Raw genomic sequence first — 16,502 nt, forward strand, 5'->3', positions numbered from 1 at the left:
AGGTACCACTCTGGCAGGAAGGTAAACGGCGTTTCCGTGCACTGCTCTGGTTCGCCAGAAGCGGCTTAGTCATGCTGGCCACATGACCCAGAAGATGTACGCCGGCTCCCTTGGCCAATAAAGCGAGATGAGCAATTGCTTAATGGGTTAGTATTCCAGACTTGTACTGGCACATGGGCTACTTTCCGAATATCTGCGGTAATGGCACGAATTGCGCGGGGACTGACCGAGTGGGCGCAGGGTCCACAAGGTTCGTGGGCCGGATTAACGAGCCCAGTGGGCCGTATCCGGCCCGCGGGCCTTAGTTTGACGACCTCTGGCATGGAACAACCAGCCTCCGGTGTGTGGTTGTAGCAGAGGGCCATTGTCTCGTTGCCAGTGTCCTAACCCACACCCGGGCAGGGGTTCAGCTGGTGCAAAGTCAGTATTAAGTCAGCGTCTGGGTCCTAAGCACATGTCTAGGTCCTACAGACCTTTTTATGCGAAAATGGTAAATCCAATTACCCTACTGGTGTGCTCTGCAATGCAATAATGCCACCTCCTTCAGGGCCCATCCAAAAAGTTGAGAATCTCAGGGCACTCGTTCTTCCAATGACCTTCCTTCTTCCATAGGGCGCACTGGTTGTGTCCCAGTCTCCCCCCTTTTCTCCTGGGGTTCCATGTTCCCCCACATCCTCATGATCTGGGGCTCCTACTGCAATTGCTGCTGCTAACAGCCTCGCCTTTTCCTGCATCCTATTCTTCATTTGCCTCCCTCATTCCACGTCACGTACACCTCCATTGCCACATCCAAGAAATGTGCTATGCCTTTCCCTGCCTCTCGTTTAAGTCGTTCTATGATATGCAGGGAGGGCATAGCTGTCAACCTTCCCTTTTTTTGTGGGAAATTCCCTTATTCCAGCATCGCTGCCTGCTGCTATCCCGGATTGTTATATATCCCGTAGACTGTCCCCGGGACAGGTGAGGCTGTTGATCCCTTATTTTCGAGGCTGATGTTCCCTTATTTTCAAATCTGAAAATTGACAGCTATGAGGGAGGGGCTCCTTGGCCTTCTGGCATTTTGCTGTGTGGCAGGTGCCCAAGACAAAATACACAAAGCAGTGAGAAACTTGTAGGTCAGGCCTTTTCAGAAGGCCTATAGCTGTTACAGAAGGCTCATATCTAGGCAGCATAATTCAGTGAAAAACCTGCTAATAAAGCACTCAATATATATATGAAAAAAGTTTGTTAGAGAAGACCTCTCAGCCCCCAGCTTGCCCCCCTTCTGAGGCAGAGGGCCTGAGCAACAACCCAGGCCTCCCCACTTTTTTCTGGGAGATAAGGCCTGGAAATAATAATTAAAAAATGCAAGGAACAAGCAGGGAAAGAAAAATAAAATAAAATTCTAACTGCTAGCAAGGGAACACAGTTCTTTTCCCAACAAAATGTACTTTACACCCTCACACAGGGTCACAGTCCCACCTTCAATGCAAACACCTGGGGCTGCCCCCTGCACTCCCTCAGCCAGGCCAGGCCATAGCTGTCAACTTCCAGATTTGAAAATAAGGGACCAGCAGCCTCAAAAATAAGGGATCAGCAGCCAAAATAAGGGATTTTAGTCAACCAGCTGAAATACGAAGTTAAAAGGGACCAGATGATTTTGGAGAGCAGCGCCGGTTTTTAGCCCTTCCTTTCCAGAGGTTGCTGCTCAAGACACCAGCTGATGAAACACTGCAATTAAATAACTACAAGCAGCAACCGCTTTTTGCGCAAAACGAAGTCCAAGCTACGAAGATGCTGCTGCAGTTCTGTATCTTTTCTCTCGTGCTCCATCTGCAGCTCTCAGTTCCATCAGGCGTGGTGGGAGGAAGGGGGGGGGAATAGCACCCGAAGTAAACCCGCAGATCAGACCATCTATGCTAGTCTACCACTACAAATCTATGGGAGAAGTGCTTGCGGTCCTTCCCTTGTAGTCCTTGGAACACCTGTCCGCGCCTCCGCCTCCTCCTCTCCCTCCTCTCTCTGAACTGCTTTCTCCATGGTTGCCCTCGCTCTCCTCTCAAGGCTCCTCATCAATTCATAGACCATGCCAGGCTGCCCATCTCATTCGGGTCCTTCGGCGGCACAGCCGCAGTACGGCCTAGCGGGAGCGGGCACAGCGGTGACGGGCAGAGGGGAGGCCCCAGGCAGAGACACACAGGCGGCCACGAGGAGGATGGTGGTGGAAGGGCCTGAGGCTCCCAGGGAGGGGCTCCCAGGGGCCAAGGCTGGTGAGAGGAGGCCGGAGGGCGGCGGGCCGGGCAGCCAAGCAACACAGTTGGAGCTTCCCTCCTCCCTGGCCGGCAGAGAGGGAGGGAAAGGAGCTGCTTCCTTTGAAACCCAGGAAATTTAAGGGGCATCATCAGTAAGGGACAGCAGCGGGACACGGCGCTGGGATAAGGGAGCTTCCCGCCAAATAAGGGACGGTTGACAGCTATGGGCCGGGCCCATATAAAATCTAAGGCCCAAACTGAAAACCCCCCTTGCCCACAGCCTGTACAGTCTCCTCCCTCAAGGGGCTGGGCGAACAGGAATCAACAGCCGCAAAGGGATCAGAAGGCATGCTCCCATGCAAAAGAGGCAAAAAGACCAAAAGCCATTCTCCCATGCCAAGGAGAGAAAAGGATCCACAGCCATCAAAACAAAACAAAACAAAAAGGTGCAACTTGCCATGAGGCCTAAGGCGCAACTTACATAGACCAGAAGTGAGAAAACCAAAGGTGCAACTTGCCATGAGGCCTAAGGCGCAACTTACATAGGCCAGAAGTGAGAAAACCAAAGGTGCACCTTGCCTTAGGCCTACGGTGCAACTTACATAGACCAGAAGTGAGAAAAACAAAGGTGCACCTTGCCTTAGGCCTACGGTGCAACTTACATAGACCAGAAGTGAGAAAAACAAAGGTGCACCTTGCCTTAGGCCTACGGTGCAACTTACATAGACCAGAAGTGAGAAAAACAAAGGTGCACCTTGCCTTAGGCCTACGGTGCAACTTACATAGACCAGAAGTGAGAAAAACAAAGGTGCACCTTGCCTTAGGCCTACGGTGCAACTTACATAGACCAGAAGTGAGAAAAGCAAAACCAAAGGTGCAACTAGATGAATACTGCCCAATGGCTGCCCCATTGTCTCTAGAGGCAGGGTTATAAAGTCACCACTTCTAAATCTTGGGACTGAAGGTGCATTCACAGATACAGGTTCGTTGCTTGGTGACTGGAGCACCAGATCACAGTGTGCGTGTGAGTAAGGATGGATCAGAGTTGGCCATGGCTCCCCCAATTTTCAGATGGTCATTTCAAAAGCGGCTGCTGAGTGGACATTCGTGGCTGCGCTGGCGGTGTCTCGTACGTGGCCTTGCTCGTCCACAAGCAGCTCCTCCCTCGAGAAAATTTCCATCTCCAGCTGCAACTCCTTCAGGTCCTGGATCTCCAACGCGAGGGTGTAGAGATGGCGGAAAAGCGCCTGGTCAGCCCACCGCAATCTCAGCTGCACGGCAAAGAAAGCAATCATTTTCATTCTCTATCGATGTCCTGGCAATATAAGCACGACACACCATGCATTTAAAGCAATCCACCCCCACAAAGAGTCATGGGAAGTGTAGTTTAAGCCTCTTGCAGAGCTGCAGGCCCCAGCACCCTGAACAAACTACAGATCCCAGGATTCTTGGGGAGGACATTCTTTAAATGTGTGTTGTGTACATTGTCTGCAGAAGTTTTATCATGTACCCAGAAGCAACTTTAGCCCACATTGCTTAAAATTTTTGGGTCTGACAGACCCAATTTGAGTCGTGTGACTCAAAATTGGTTAGGTTTTTGTTGTCTATATTTCAACAGTCCCAAAGTTTGAGAGTCAGTGGTGACCCAGACCTTGTTGCTGGTTGCGAAGGGCCCCCCATTACAATTCAAGCTTCAGGGCCCCCAAAATATAGGTCCACCACTGGCCAAGGTTCCTCACCAAGGCAAGACAGTTTACACCAATCCTGGTCCGACTGCACTGGCTGCCCATTAGTTTCCGGGCCGAATTCAAAGTGCTGGTTTTGACCTATAAAGCCTTAAATGGCTCAGAACTGCGATACCTCAAGGGCTGCCTGTCTCCATACATACCTTCCTGGACCTTAAGATTATCCTCTGAGGCCCTTCTTCGTGTGCCTCCTGCACGAGAGGTCTGGAGGGTGGCAACACCAGAACGGGGCCTTTCCTGTGGTGGCTCCCCATTTGTGGAATCCTCTCCCCAGGGAAGCTCACCTGGCACCTTCGTTACATATCCTTAGTTGCAAGGTGAAAACAATCCTCTGCAACCAGGCCTTGGGCCTTGTAACTATTTGTGGCCTTTCAGATATGTTGAGGGCGCGCGTGGATTATTGGTTTGTGTTTTGTGCTCTCCATTTATTTGTTTTTTGTATTTTTATGTTGTGAACCACCCTGTGATCTTCGGATGAAGGGCAGTAAAGGTAAAGATAAAGGGACCCCTGACCATTAGGTCCTGTCGTGACCCACTCTGAGGTTGCGGCGCTCATCTCACTTTACTGGCCGAGGGAGCCGGCGTACAGCTTCCGGGTCATCTGGCCAGCATTACTAAGCCGCTTCTGGCGAACCAGAAACTCCGTTTACCTTCCCGCCGGAGCGGTACCTATTTATCTACCTGCACTTTGACGTGCTTTCAAACTGCTAGGTTGGCAGGAGCAGGGACTGAACAACGGGAGCTCACCCTGTCGAGAGGATTCGAACCGCCGACCTTCTGATTGGCAAGTCCTAGGCTCTGTGGTTTAACCCGCAACGCCACCCGCGTCTCCATGAAGGGCAGTATATACATTTAATAAACAACAACAACACAGTGTCCTCCAGATCTTGTTGGACTCCAACTCATAAGAACAGCCAGTTGAATCAGTGCCCTAGCTAGTCCACCACCTTGTTCTCAACTGTGGCGTCCCAGGTGCTAATGGGAAGCTCTTACGCAGGACCATCATGGACAATGGCCCGAGAGTTGTGGTCCAACAAGCACCTGAAGGACATTCCCTGGCTTAAAGAGGGCCTCACCATTTCACCGTGCACCCAGGCGATCTTGTCTTGGAGGCCGGGGCAGCCCCCCTCAAGCTCTTGGGCTGCTTCCTGCTCTCCTTCCCCAGGCAGAGAAAATGAAGGCAAGCTGGGCTCTCGAAAAACTTTAGGCAAGGGGGGCAAGCCTTTGAAGGGAGACTCCTCTTCGTTGCTCCAGGTGTCCATCGGGAGGTTCTCTGCTCCTGGTTCATGACTCTCCCTGGGAAGTGGAAAAGACCCTGGTTAGTTTGCCCTGACAAGCTCCTCTCCCTGCTGATCTCCCAGAACCAGAAGAGACATGAAAAGGGCGGAGGAAAGGTTAGCATCATGCTGGCGCAGTCTCTGAAGAAACACCATGCTTCATCTGCAGCAACGCCTTCTTCTGCCCCAGCTGCAACAAAACATGTCTCTCCTGCATCGGTCTCTACGGCCACAGCAGGCGCTGCAACCATCCAACAGCTTGACCTCACCCCCAATGGCGCACACTCATCCGTGGTCTCCTGAGACAGACAGATGCCAGCAACCAACAAGCTTAAATCCACAGGTCCTTTCTTTGTAAGATAAAAAGCTCCAACCCGAACAGGAGGCAGAAAAACTAAATAATAAAAATAAAAATAAAATTTATTTATTTATTTATTTTAAAAAAATAATATTTATTAAGTTTCAAATAAACACATATAAACACAAATACAAACAACAATAAAAACATACAAAAACCAACAAACAAAACAAAAACAAAACAAGTATAAATTCAAACCTTACTTTCAAAACCTAATTTCACCGACCTCCTCACACCTCCCCCTTCTGTATTCTAATCTCATTTATCTTATCAGCAAATCCATTCCCATATTTCCCATAGTTTTTAATAATTCTCTTTCTCCTTATTCAACGCCCCTGCAAACCACTAATTTTTAAACCCATATCTTTTTAAACTTCATTAATTTTATAATATTTATCAAGATAGTCTTTAAACTTCTTCCAATCTTCCAGTAGGCGCCAGCGATCAATGGCGGACTTCTGCCGGAGCTCCGAGAGAAGTCTGCTCCGCGGGTTCGGGTTCGGCGAAGCGGGGACCCTTAAAATCGCAGGCAGTGAAGCCTGTGAGCAAGGAGGCTTGGCGAGTGCCTTAGGGGTCTCCCCAAACCGTGAAGGAGCCTTTTTAAAGGCTTCGGAACGGCACGGGGGGAGCGCGGCACTGAGAGCTGTCACCCAGTCCGTGGAGCGAAGCCGCATCGCCATTATCGGAGAGCGCTGATTTCTTCCGGCAGTTGGACTCAAAAACAGCTACTCGTGAGTAGGATTAAAAAGCTTAAATTGGACTTAAGAATTTTACAAATTCCGTCACGGGAAAAGGTACAAAAAGGAAGTCTGCTTTTCCCAATCTGTAGATATTGCAAAAGCAAGGTAAAGGTAAAGGTAAAGGTACCCCTGCCCGTACGGGCCAGTCTTGACAGACTCTGGGGTTGTGCGCCCATCTCACTTAAGAGGCCAGGGGCCAGCGCTGTCCGGAGACACTTCCGGGTCACGTGGCCAGCGTGACATTGCTGCTCTGGCCAGAGCCAGAGCCAGAGCCAGAGCCGCACACGGAAACGCCGTTTACCTTCCCGCTGGTAAGCGGTCCCTATTTATCTACTTGCACCCGGAGGTGCTTTCGAACTGCTAGGTTGGCAGGCGCTGGGACCGAGCAGCGGGAGCGCACCCCGCCGCAGGGATTCGAACCGCCGACCTTTCGATCGGCAAGCCCTAGGCGCTGAGGCTTTAACCCACAGCGAAGAGACTGCTAAACTGTAACCTTTGAAGACTGTTTTCTGCCTAAGGGTAACCCATTGATAAAAGCAAGATTTAAACCCCCCACTTAGCTGGCAGGAGCGGTGGGGAGAATTCCTGTTGAAAATCTATTACCTGCATGAAAGGAAAAGGGAAATAACACCCATTGTCTTTGCATCCTGAGGGCGGACTGCCTTGAAAGGGGTAAAGACCACTGAATTGAGGAATAACTTTGTGAACTTTATTGAACTTTGTGGAAAGATACTGTATTGGAGGACTGTCTTTTAAAAACTGTTACATATCTGCAACTATTTAGAAAGAGCTGGGACTAGGGCTTCTCTCTCTTTAAGAAGAACTAGGGGGGGATTTGTAAAAAGTATTCTTATTTTAAAAGACTCTGAAACTAAGTTGGAAACTTCCCCCCCAGAGGAGACTGTGTTACTTTTTGAAACAACTAAGCTACTAGAAGCCCAGCCAGTGGAAATTTCCTATTGAAAACAAATTTTTAAGTCTGAGACTGACCTTGACTGGGCATGATAGTGGCATGGCAAATGATAAAAGAAAAATAGAATCATTTCAGGAGAAAAGTCTTAGATCCAGCAGACAATACAGAGTTGATACCTCACAGCAAAGAAGGGCCTCACTGACAGGAGCAGCTGCTGCCTCACAAACAAAATCTAAAATTATGTCATCAGAAGATGTTTTGACTAAAGCATTGGAAAAAATAAATCAATCCTTGGAACTTCTCACGAAGCAAGGGAGCGATACAAGTAAACAAGTTGCAGAAACAAATAAAAATGTAGCTGAAATTTCAGCAAAACTTGATTTGAATACTTCAAGTATAAAAGATTTGGGAACACAAGTTAATGCAAATGCTCAAAATATAGAAAAACTATTAGAAGAATCAGCAACTACTAAGAAAATTGCCGAGGAGGCAAAGGAGCTTGCAATTGCAACACAAGAGAGAATACCACCGGTTGTCAAGAAACTGGCGGACCATGATTTGTCCTTTGCTATGTTGGACCTACAAAGAAAAGAACAGAACTTGAGATTGAGATTTGTACCAGAAAAAGAACAGGATAACCTGGTGGACTTTCTTACAAAAGAGTTTCTTGATTTTTGGCAAGAGGGCCTAGAAGAGGATGAAGTAAAGATTGTGAGTGCATTTAGACTTGGAACAAGACAAAAAAGGAACAAGGCAAGAGATTGCTTGATTACTTTGAGATCAAAGGAAGAAAGAGACAAAATTCTGAATCTGCACTACCAAAAATCACTGGAAATTGAAGATTCTTCTGTGGAGATTTTTAAAGATATCCCTAAGCCCATTCTAGATGCGAGAGGTGACTACAGAGAACTGGTCATATTACTGAAGAAAAGCAGAATCTTCTTTAGATGGGAATTTCCTCAAGGCCTGTCTTTTAAATACAGAGGGAAAAAAATAAGAATTGAGACACCGACTGACAAAGACAAATTTTTGAGAGAACACGAAGAAGATCTTGTGAAGGAGGTGGAAGCTGGAGAGGAACCAACACCATCGGGAAAAGGAATCCTAGACTTAGCAAACTTATCGTTTGGATTGCAGCCACCAACAGAAGAGGAACAACAACTAGGAGCTGTAGGAGGAGAAAGTAAATAACCCCATCATGGCTTTGCGACTACTGAGCTGGAACTGTAATGGTTTGAATATTCCTCGAAAGAGGAAGAATGTATTTCATATATTAAATAAGCAACAATTGGACTTAATTTGTTTACAGGAGACACATGTGACGAGAGCACATAGAAGATTACTTATTAACAAAAAATTAGGACAAGAATTTGTCTCATCTGATAGAGTGAAAAAAAGAGGAGTTGTTTTATATGCAAAAGACAGATTGATGCCGAAATTGATATTTAAAGATGAACAAGGAAGATATTTGGCAATTGAAATTCAAATCCAAGGACAGAAATTTTTGATTGTAGGAGTCTATGCACCGAATGAAGGTAAATCTGAGTTTTTTAAGAAGCTGCATGAGACTTTGCTGGACTTTTTAGAATGGAATGTAATTTTGATGGGAGATATGAATGGAGTTGTTTCAACAAACATGGATAAAGCGCAAAGACAAGTGATATCGAAGGATGGAAGACTACCAAAAACTTTCTTTGAACTGACTGACAATATGGATTTGGTTGATAGCTGGAGAACAAAGAATCCCCTTGAAAGAGAGGGAACCTTCTTTTCTGAAGCCAAAATGACCTGGACTAGAATTGACCAAATATGGGTTACTAGAGGATTGGCACCAAAGATAAAAAAAGTGGAAATCTGCCCAAAAACATGCTCTGACCATAACGCCGTGAAGATGGAAATGAACCAAACAACAGCTGGCACCTTCAGATGGAGAATGAATGACACCCTATTCAGAGATAAAGAATTTTGTAAAAAGGCCCAAAAAACATTGAAAGACTATTTTGAGATCAATTTGAAGACTAATGTTGAAAAAAGAGTAATCTGGGACGCAAGTAAAGCCGTTATGAGAGGGTTCTTGATACAACAAAATGCAATAAAAAAGAGAAGCCAGAATGCGAAAAAGGATAAGATTCTGGAAAAGATAAAAGAAGGAGAAAAGAAATTAAGATCAAAACCAAAGTCTCAGGAGATATTGAGAGAAATTAAATTATACCAGGTTCAGTATATGGAATTGATGAATCAAGAAATAGAATGGAAAATTAAACAAATGAGACAGAAGACCTTTGAATCCGCTGATAAATGTGGTAAATTCCTGGCTTGGCAATTGAAGAAGAGACAAAAGTTGAATACAGTGACAAATTTGGAAGTGGATGGAAAGAACATTTATAATCCAACTGAAATTAGAAGCTGTTTCCAGAGATACTTTAAACAATTGTATGCACAAGGGCCACAAAAAGACTCTGATATAGAACAATTTTTGGAGAAAAATGGATTGAAGGAAATTTCAAGTGAGGGTAAAGTACTTTTGAACAAGAAAATAACTGAACAAGAAATAGAGAGTGCCATTCAAAGCATGCAACTGGGCAAGTCTCCGGGACCTGATGGACTGACTTCCAAATACTATAAAGCTTTAAAGGAATGGATATTACAACCTTTGAAGGAAGTCTGTAACGAAATTCTTGAGGGGAAAAAGGCACCTGAAACGTGGAAAGAGGCCTACATCACGCTTATACCGAAGACAGAGACTGAGAAGACTCAACTTAAGAACTATCGCCCAATTTCTTTACTAAATGTGGATTACAAAATCTTTGCTGACATTTTAGCTAGAAGATTGAAAAAAGTATTGATGGGGGAGATTCACAGTGACCAAGCAGGCTTTCTCCCGAGAAGACAGTTATCAGATAATGTAAGGAATATAATAGACATTTTGGAGATGTTAGAAGTTAACATAAACACAAAAGCTGTTCTGATATTTGTGGATGCGGAGAAAGCCTTTGATAACATTTCTTGGACCTTTATGAAGAAGAATCTCCAGGGTATGGGGGTAGGTCAAGGGTTTGAAAATGGTATAGGTGCAATATATTCTGAACAAAAGGCTAAACTTATAGTGAACAATGTGATTACGGAAGAACTTAAAATTGAGAAAGGGACACGCCAGGGGTGCCCAATCTCCCCGCTACTTTTTATTTCGGTCCTGGAGGTTTTGCTAAACATGATAAGAAAGGACCAGCTGGTTAAAGGGGTTCAGGTCGGAGCGAAACAATATAAATTGAGAGCTTTTGCAGATGATTTGGTACTTACATTACACGAGCCAGAATCTAGTACTAAAAGAGTTTTGGAACTGATGCAAGAATTTGGTCAAATGGCAGGATTTAAATTGAATAAGTTAAAAACTAAGGTATTGGAGAAAAATTTAACAGCTATTCAGAAAGAGAAGTTTCAGAACGAGACAGGTTTAACTGTGGTCAAGAGTGTAAAATATTTGGGGATTAATATGACAGCAAAAAATATTAATTTATTTAAAGATAACTATGAGAAATGTTGAAAACAAGTTAAAAAAGACTTAGAAATTTGGTCAAATCTGAAGCTTTCCTTGTCTGGTCGAATAGCAGTTATAAAGATGAATGTATTGCCTAGAATGTTGTTTTTGTTTCAAACTTTGCAAATTGTGGACAAGATGGACTGTTTCAAGGGTTGGCAACAAGATATTTCTAAATTTATCTGGCAGGGCAAAAAACCCAGGATAAAATTTAAGATTTTAACTGATGCAAAGGAAAGAGGGGGATTTGCCCTGCCAGATTTGAAACTTTATTATGAATCAGCAGCTTTCTGCTGGTTAAAGGACTGGCTGCTTCTCGAGAATACAGACATCTTGGACTTGGAAGGATTTAACAATTTTTTTGGGTGGCATGCATATTTGTGGTACGACAAGGTTAAGGCTCATAAAGGCTTTAAAAACCATATTGTCAGGAAAGCATTGTATAATGTCTGGATTAAATACAAAGATCTGCTGGAGAACAAAACTCCAAGGTGGCTGTCACCAATGGAGGCAAAAGCCTTGAAAAAACTTAATACGGAGGCTAAATGGCCAAAATACTGTGAAATTTTAGAACAGGAGGGTGATAAGTGGAAATTGCAGAGTTTTGAGAATCTAAAAGACAAAGTGCGAGACTGGCTTCATTATTATCAAATATTGGAGGTCTACAAGTTGGACAGGAAAATTGGCTTCCAGGTGGAAAAATCAAAACTGGAAACAGAGTTGTTAGAGTCCAAAACTAAGAATTTGTCAAAAATGTATAACTTGCTGTTGAAATGGAATACACAGGATGAAACAGTTAAATCAGCTATGATTAAGTGGGCACAAGATATTGGCCATAACATTATGTTCGCTGACTGGGAAAGGTTGTGGACCACCGGTATGAAATTCACGGCATGTAATGCCTTGAGAGAGAATATTATGAAAATGATTTATAGGTGGTACATGACCCCAGTCAAGCTTGCAAAAATTTACCACTTATCAGATAATAAATGTTGGAAATGTAAAGAAAATGAAGGTACATTCTTTCACCTCTGGTGGACATGCCCAAGGATTAAGGCTTTCTGGGAAATGATATATAACGAAATGAAAAAGGTATTTAAATATACCTTCTCGAAGAAACCAGAGGCCTTTCTCCTGGGTATGGTAAGCCATGTGGTGTTAAAGAAGGACAGAATCTTTTTTATGTATGCCACTACAGCAGCAAGGATTCTTATTGCAAAGTATTGGAAGACACCAGATCTACCCACTCTGGAAGAATGGCAGATGAAGATGACAGACTACATGGGACTGGCAGAGATGACTGGCAGAATCCGAGACCAGGACAAAGAGACAATGGAAAAATAAAATTTATTTATACCCTGCCCTCCCCAGCCAAGACCGAGCTCAGGGCAGCTAACACCAGATATAAAAACAATTGATTGAAATGCAACTTAAAAAACAAGATTAAAATACAACATTAAAATGCAGCCTCATTTCAGCAGAAACTCAAAAACTTTTTGGGGGATGAAAACGTCAAGTCTTCACTTGAGTATGCAAAAGTGAATTGATAATGGGTGAAAACATAGAGTTTTAACATGTTAAGATATAGAGTTAAGAAAAATGAAAGAGGGTAAGGATTTGCTGATTTGATTATATTAATGGGAATACAAAAACAGGAGGTGTGAGGAGGTCAAAGAAACAAGCTAATGAGTTTAAAGTTTAAAAAAAAAGTGGATTTGTTTTAACTTCTTTTTTGTTTGTTGTTCTTGTTTCTTGTTTTTTGTATTTTTTCTTTTTTTGTTTTATTATGTATTTTTGTATTTATGACTTTGTAAAATCTTAATAAATATTCTTAAAAAATAAAAAATAAAATGCAGCCTCATTTCAGCAGAAACTCAAAAACTTTTTGGGGGATGAAAATGTCAAGTCTTCACCGAGGCTAACTATCCAGACTGGTCCTACGTGGGCCAGAAAAAAGCTAGGGAAGTCCCCAAATAGGAGTTCCATCACAGCAGGAGAAAGGAAAGAGGGGGAGGGGATCAAGTTAATTCCAAGCCAAAAGCTAGGTGGAACAACTCTCTCTTACAGGCCCTGCAGAAAGAAATCAGATCCTGCAGGGCCCTGGTCTCATGAGGCAGAGCGTTCCACCAGGCTGGAGCCAGTGTTGAAAAGGCTCTGGCTCTGGTTGAGGCTAATCTAACTTCCTTAGGGCCCGGGACCTCTAGGGTGTTGCTATTTATGGACCTTAAGGTCTTCCGTGGGGCATACCGGGAGAGGCGGCCCTGTAGGTACGAGGGTCCTAGGCCGTGAAGGGCTTTAAAGGTCAAAACCAACACCTTAAATCTGACCCTGTACTCCACCAGGAGCCAGTGCAGCTGGAAAAGCGCTGGGTGAATATGCTCCCATGGCAGGGAGTTTCTGGGACAACTTCAAGGGCAGCCCAGGGTAGAGCGAATTACAGTAGCCAAGCCTGGAGGTGACTGTTGCATGGATCACTGTGGCCAGGTCAGGGCAGGAAAGGTAAGGGACCAATTGCTTGATGTGGCGATGGTGGGAAAATGCAGAGTTCCAGTTCCCTCCAGGACTTAAAGAAGTAGTTCCAATAGCGTGACACCAGATACTGCTCCAAATGTCTGTCTGGATTTCTGAGCCGCAAAATGCAAACAAACAACAGCTGTATGTCTTCCAAACTTTTGTTGGTCAGCAACAGAGGGCATTGGTGCTCATAGACCTGCCATGTGGATGCCCCATACAAACTGGGAGAGCGAAGCATAACAATTCCACACTAAAGTTGTGCCTTTCCCCAGGCACCCTGAATTCCCAGCACCATTTTCAAGCTATAATTCTAAGGCACTGGAGGCTGATCCATTCAGGTGAATGGGGTACCGCCCCACCAACCTCAGTTGGCCCTCAGCCAGACCCCAACCTTCCTGCTTTCTTTATTACAATCTTTAGTCTCAGTCTTTAGTCTCAGTGTTGCCCCTTGTAGAATTCAGCTGCAAGCCAGGGACCCAAAGTAGAATTAGTTGGTTCTGCCTGTTGTTGTCTCTGGCGCCACCTGCTGTTGACCTCCCCGCCTTTTCTCCTATCAGTCCAAATGGACATCAACCTACTACAGCCTAAGGGTTCTTCAATCTATGGGAAATTACACAGTTAAAACTACGTATGTCAGGTAAGTCAGTTGCCTGTTCTACAGGTCTACTTGTTTGCCAAGTGGGGTTGGCCGTTCCAACCTGTCCCATCGTTCACTCACCTTACCAGCCTCAAGTCGGCCTTCATCCTGGTGCGTCTTAGAGGGAGGTCTTCAGAGGGAGATGTAAAAAAACAATAATCTTGATGGTAGAATGGCAGAAGATGCCTTCAAGGTAGACAGGAAGCTGCCTAGGAGCGGCGGTGCAAGCTTGAGGGTGCTGGGTGAATGCCGCCTGGTGCGTTGAAGCAAAAGGAATGTGACTAGCTAGTTCTGCTTCTGATTATTCCTCAAGACCCCTCCGTCTCCCCAGCTCTGGGAGAATATGCAAAGCGGGATCAGGTGAGTGTGACACCTGAGCAGCTAAAACATGGGGACTTGGAAGCCCCCGACCCATTAACTCCTTTCTTAAGTGGTTTGGGGGATCTTTGAAGCTCTTTATCTCCTTGCATTCCACAGCAGTATTTGACACCAGAAATGCCACCCGAAAAGAGAGGCTTGGAAGAAACACGCCCAGCTCTGCAAGTGGCCAGCTGGGCTGTCAGTGCAAAGTCCGGGGTGCAGCTGGTGACGGAGCCTATTCATACGCCCTTGTTTTCTCTTTCTGCCCCACAAGGAACAGAAAGTCCTGTCAGGGCACTAGGCAGGACACGCCCTCACAATCCAGAACACACAGATACTGTACACACACAGACAGGAGAAGGAAGTAACACATCATCACACATAATTAACTGAAAAGAATTCCCTGCCACAGGATGTGATGAGGCCAGAGGGCTAGATAGAGATGTTTGCTTTTAAGGTCAAGGTAGACTCAGAGGGCGTGAGTAGACTGTTAGTCATTGCATGATGGAGTGCTCCCATTCTCCCCTTACCTGATCTTTTTTTTATCCCACCAAAACACCCACATTCACAGCACACAATTAAAGCACCATGATACCGCTTTAAACTGTCATGGCTTCCCCGAAGGATCCTGGGATCCGTCGTTTGCTGAGAGTTGTTAGGAGAGAGGCCCCACCCTATTCTCCTCTGAGTTCCATGTGAAGATGGGATGGTGGTTAAACCACTCTCCTAATGAAGGAGCATATATTACAATATAATTGTTCTATTATTGAAGGACATGCTTAAATGTTACATTGCAAATAGGCCCCTCGTTAGAATGTCTAGCCTGGGCAGATAGAGATAAAGAACAAGGATTTATTGTCACACCAGGATGAGGGAGGTTGCAGGAAGGAGGGAGAGAAGACCAAGACCTTATATGGTAATATAGGAACTTATTATAAGTTTCGATTTCCCAGAAATCAGGTGACTTACAAGAAATCAGGTGACTTACAAGAGATCAGGTGGTATTCTATTTTGCAAATCTATATAAAGGGGCGCATCCTGACTACTGTGTACAGGTTGTGTACTGATCGCCCTGTGCCTTTGTTCTGCATATGCACTTCAAATAAAAATCCTGTTAATAACCTGCAAGAGCGTTTTGCCGCTTTGTGTGAATCTGTGCCTCAGGGACACAAATAGCAGAGAGGTGTGGTCCTTCACTAACAACTCTCAGCACCCTTAACAAACTACAGCAAGCTCCCAAGATTTTTTGAGGGAAACCATGACTCTTTGAAATTATGTCATAGAACTTTAAATGTATGGCATGACTGGGCCCACAGTAAGAGTGGCTGAAATAATGATCTCTTCCCCTCCCCTTGATTTTTATATATATATATAAAAATTCTGTGAACCTCCGCAGGTTCCCTTAAGTCTGCAGAAACCTCTTGCACCTCTCTGTTGCGGTTATTAAGTATGAGCACCTGAAAGATTTGTTAAGATTGGTATTTTTGTTTAGTCGTTTAGTCGTGTCCGACTCTTCGTGACTCCATGGACCAGAGCACGCCAGGCACTTCTGTCCTCCACTGCCTCCCGCAGTTTGATCAAACTCATGCTGGTAGCTTCAAGAACACCATCCAACCATCTCGTCCTCTGTCACCCCCTTCTCCTTGTGCCCTCCATCTTTCCCCACATCAGGGTCTTTTCCAGGGAGTCTTCTCTTCCCATGAGGTGGCCAAAGTATTGGAGCCTCAGCTTCACGATCTGTCCTTCCAGTGAGCACTCAGGGCTGATTTCCTTCAGAATGGATACGTTTGATCTTCTTGCAGTCCACGGGACTCTCAAGAATCTCCTCCAGCACCATAATTCAAAAGCATCCATTCTTTGGCGATCAGCCTTCTTTATGGTTCAGCTCTCACTTCCATACATCACTACTGGGAAAACCATAGCTTTAACTATACGGACCTTTGTTGGCAAGGTGATGTCTCTACTTTTTAAGATGCTGTCTAGGTTTGTCATTGCTTTTCTCCCAAGAAGCAGGCGTCTTTTAATTTCGTGACTGCTGTCACCATCTGCAGTGATCATGGAGCCCAAGAAAGTAAAATCTCTTACTGCCTCCATTTCTTCCCCTTCTGTTTGCCAGGAGGTGATGGGACCAGTGGCCATGATCTTCGTTTTTTTGATGTTGAGCTTCAGACCATATTTTGCGCTCTCCT

At 45.0% G+C, this 16,502-nt stretch overlaps 3 protein-coding genes across 4 annotated transcripts in view; 1 reads left to right on the forward strand and 2 right to left on the reverse strand.

Annotated features, from left to right (window-relative positions):
* BCKDHA (branched chain keto acid dehydrogenase E1 subunit alpha) overlaps positions 1 to 16,502 on the reverse strand; it is a 191,490-nt gene that overhangs the window by 94,245 nt on the left and 80,743 nt on the right. The gene's annotated exons all lie outside the window — the stretch shown is intronic.
* B3GNT8 (UDP-GlcNAc:betaGal beta-1,3-N-acetylglucosaminyltransferase 8) overlaps positions 1 to 16,502 on the forward strand; it is a 117,843-nt gene that overhangs the window by 33,876 nt on the left and 67,465 nt on the right. The gene's annotated exons all lie outside the window — the stretch shown is intronic.
* On the reverse strand, positions 2,922 to 14,596 carry LOC307222734 (uncharacterized protein). Of its 2 annotated transcripts, none has more exons than XM_079988184.1 (3): positions 14,040 to 14,596; positions 5,053 to 5,272; positions 2,922 to 3,502 (listed from the first exon to the last, which is right to left on the reverse strand). In XM_079988184.1, exons 2-3 carry the CDS (start codon positions 5,236 to 5,238, stop codon positions 3,299 to 3,301), a joined length of 390 nt encoding a protein of 129 aa, XP_079844310.1. In that variant the 5' UTR covers positions 5,239 to 5,272; positions 14,040 to 14,596; the 3' UTR covers positions 2,922 to 3,298. The 2 variants fall into 2 exon arrangements, with proteins under 2 accessions (XP_079844310.1, XP_079844309.1); XM_079988183.1 differs by having other exon boundaries at positions 2,927 to 3,502; positions 14,035 to 14,596.

Source organism: Podarcis cretensis (assembly GCF_951804945.1).
Source record: "Podarcis cretensis genome assembly, chromosome: 8".
Lineage (NCBI taxonomy): Eukaryota > Metazoa > Chordata > Lepidosauria > Squamata > Lacertidae > Podarcis > Podarcis cretensis.

Excerpts from the sequence above, each read along its gene's own strand:
- LOC307222734 (XM_079988183.1), bottom strand. The coding sequence starts at position 14,060 with ATGAAGGCCGACTTGAGGCTGGTAAG. Across the intron at positions 5,273-14,034 it reads GCCGACTTGAGGCTGGTAAG|GGAGAGTCATGAACCAGGAG; the intron begins GTGAGTGAACGA and ends TCCACTTCCCAG. Across the intron at positions 3,503-5,052 it reads CCTGGGTGCACGGTGAAATG|CTGAGATTGCGGTGGGCTGA; the intron begins GTGAGGCCCTCT and ends TTTGCCGTGCAG.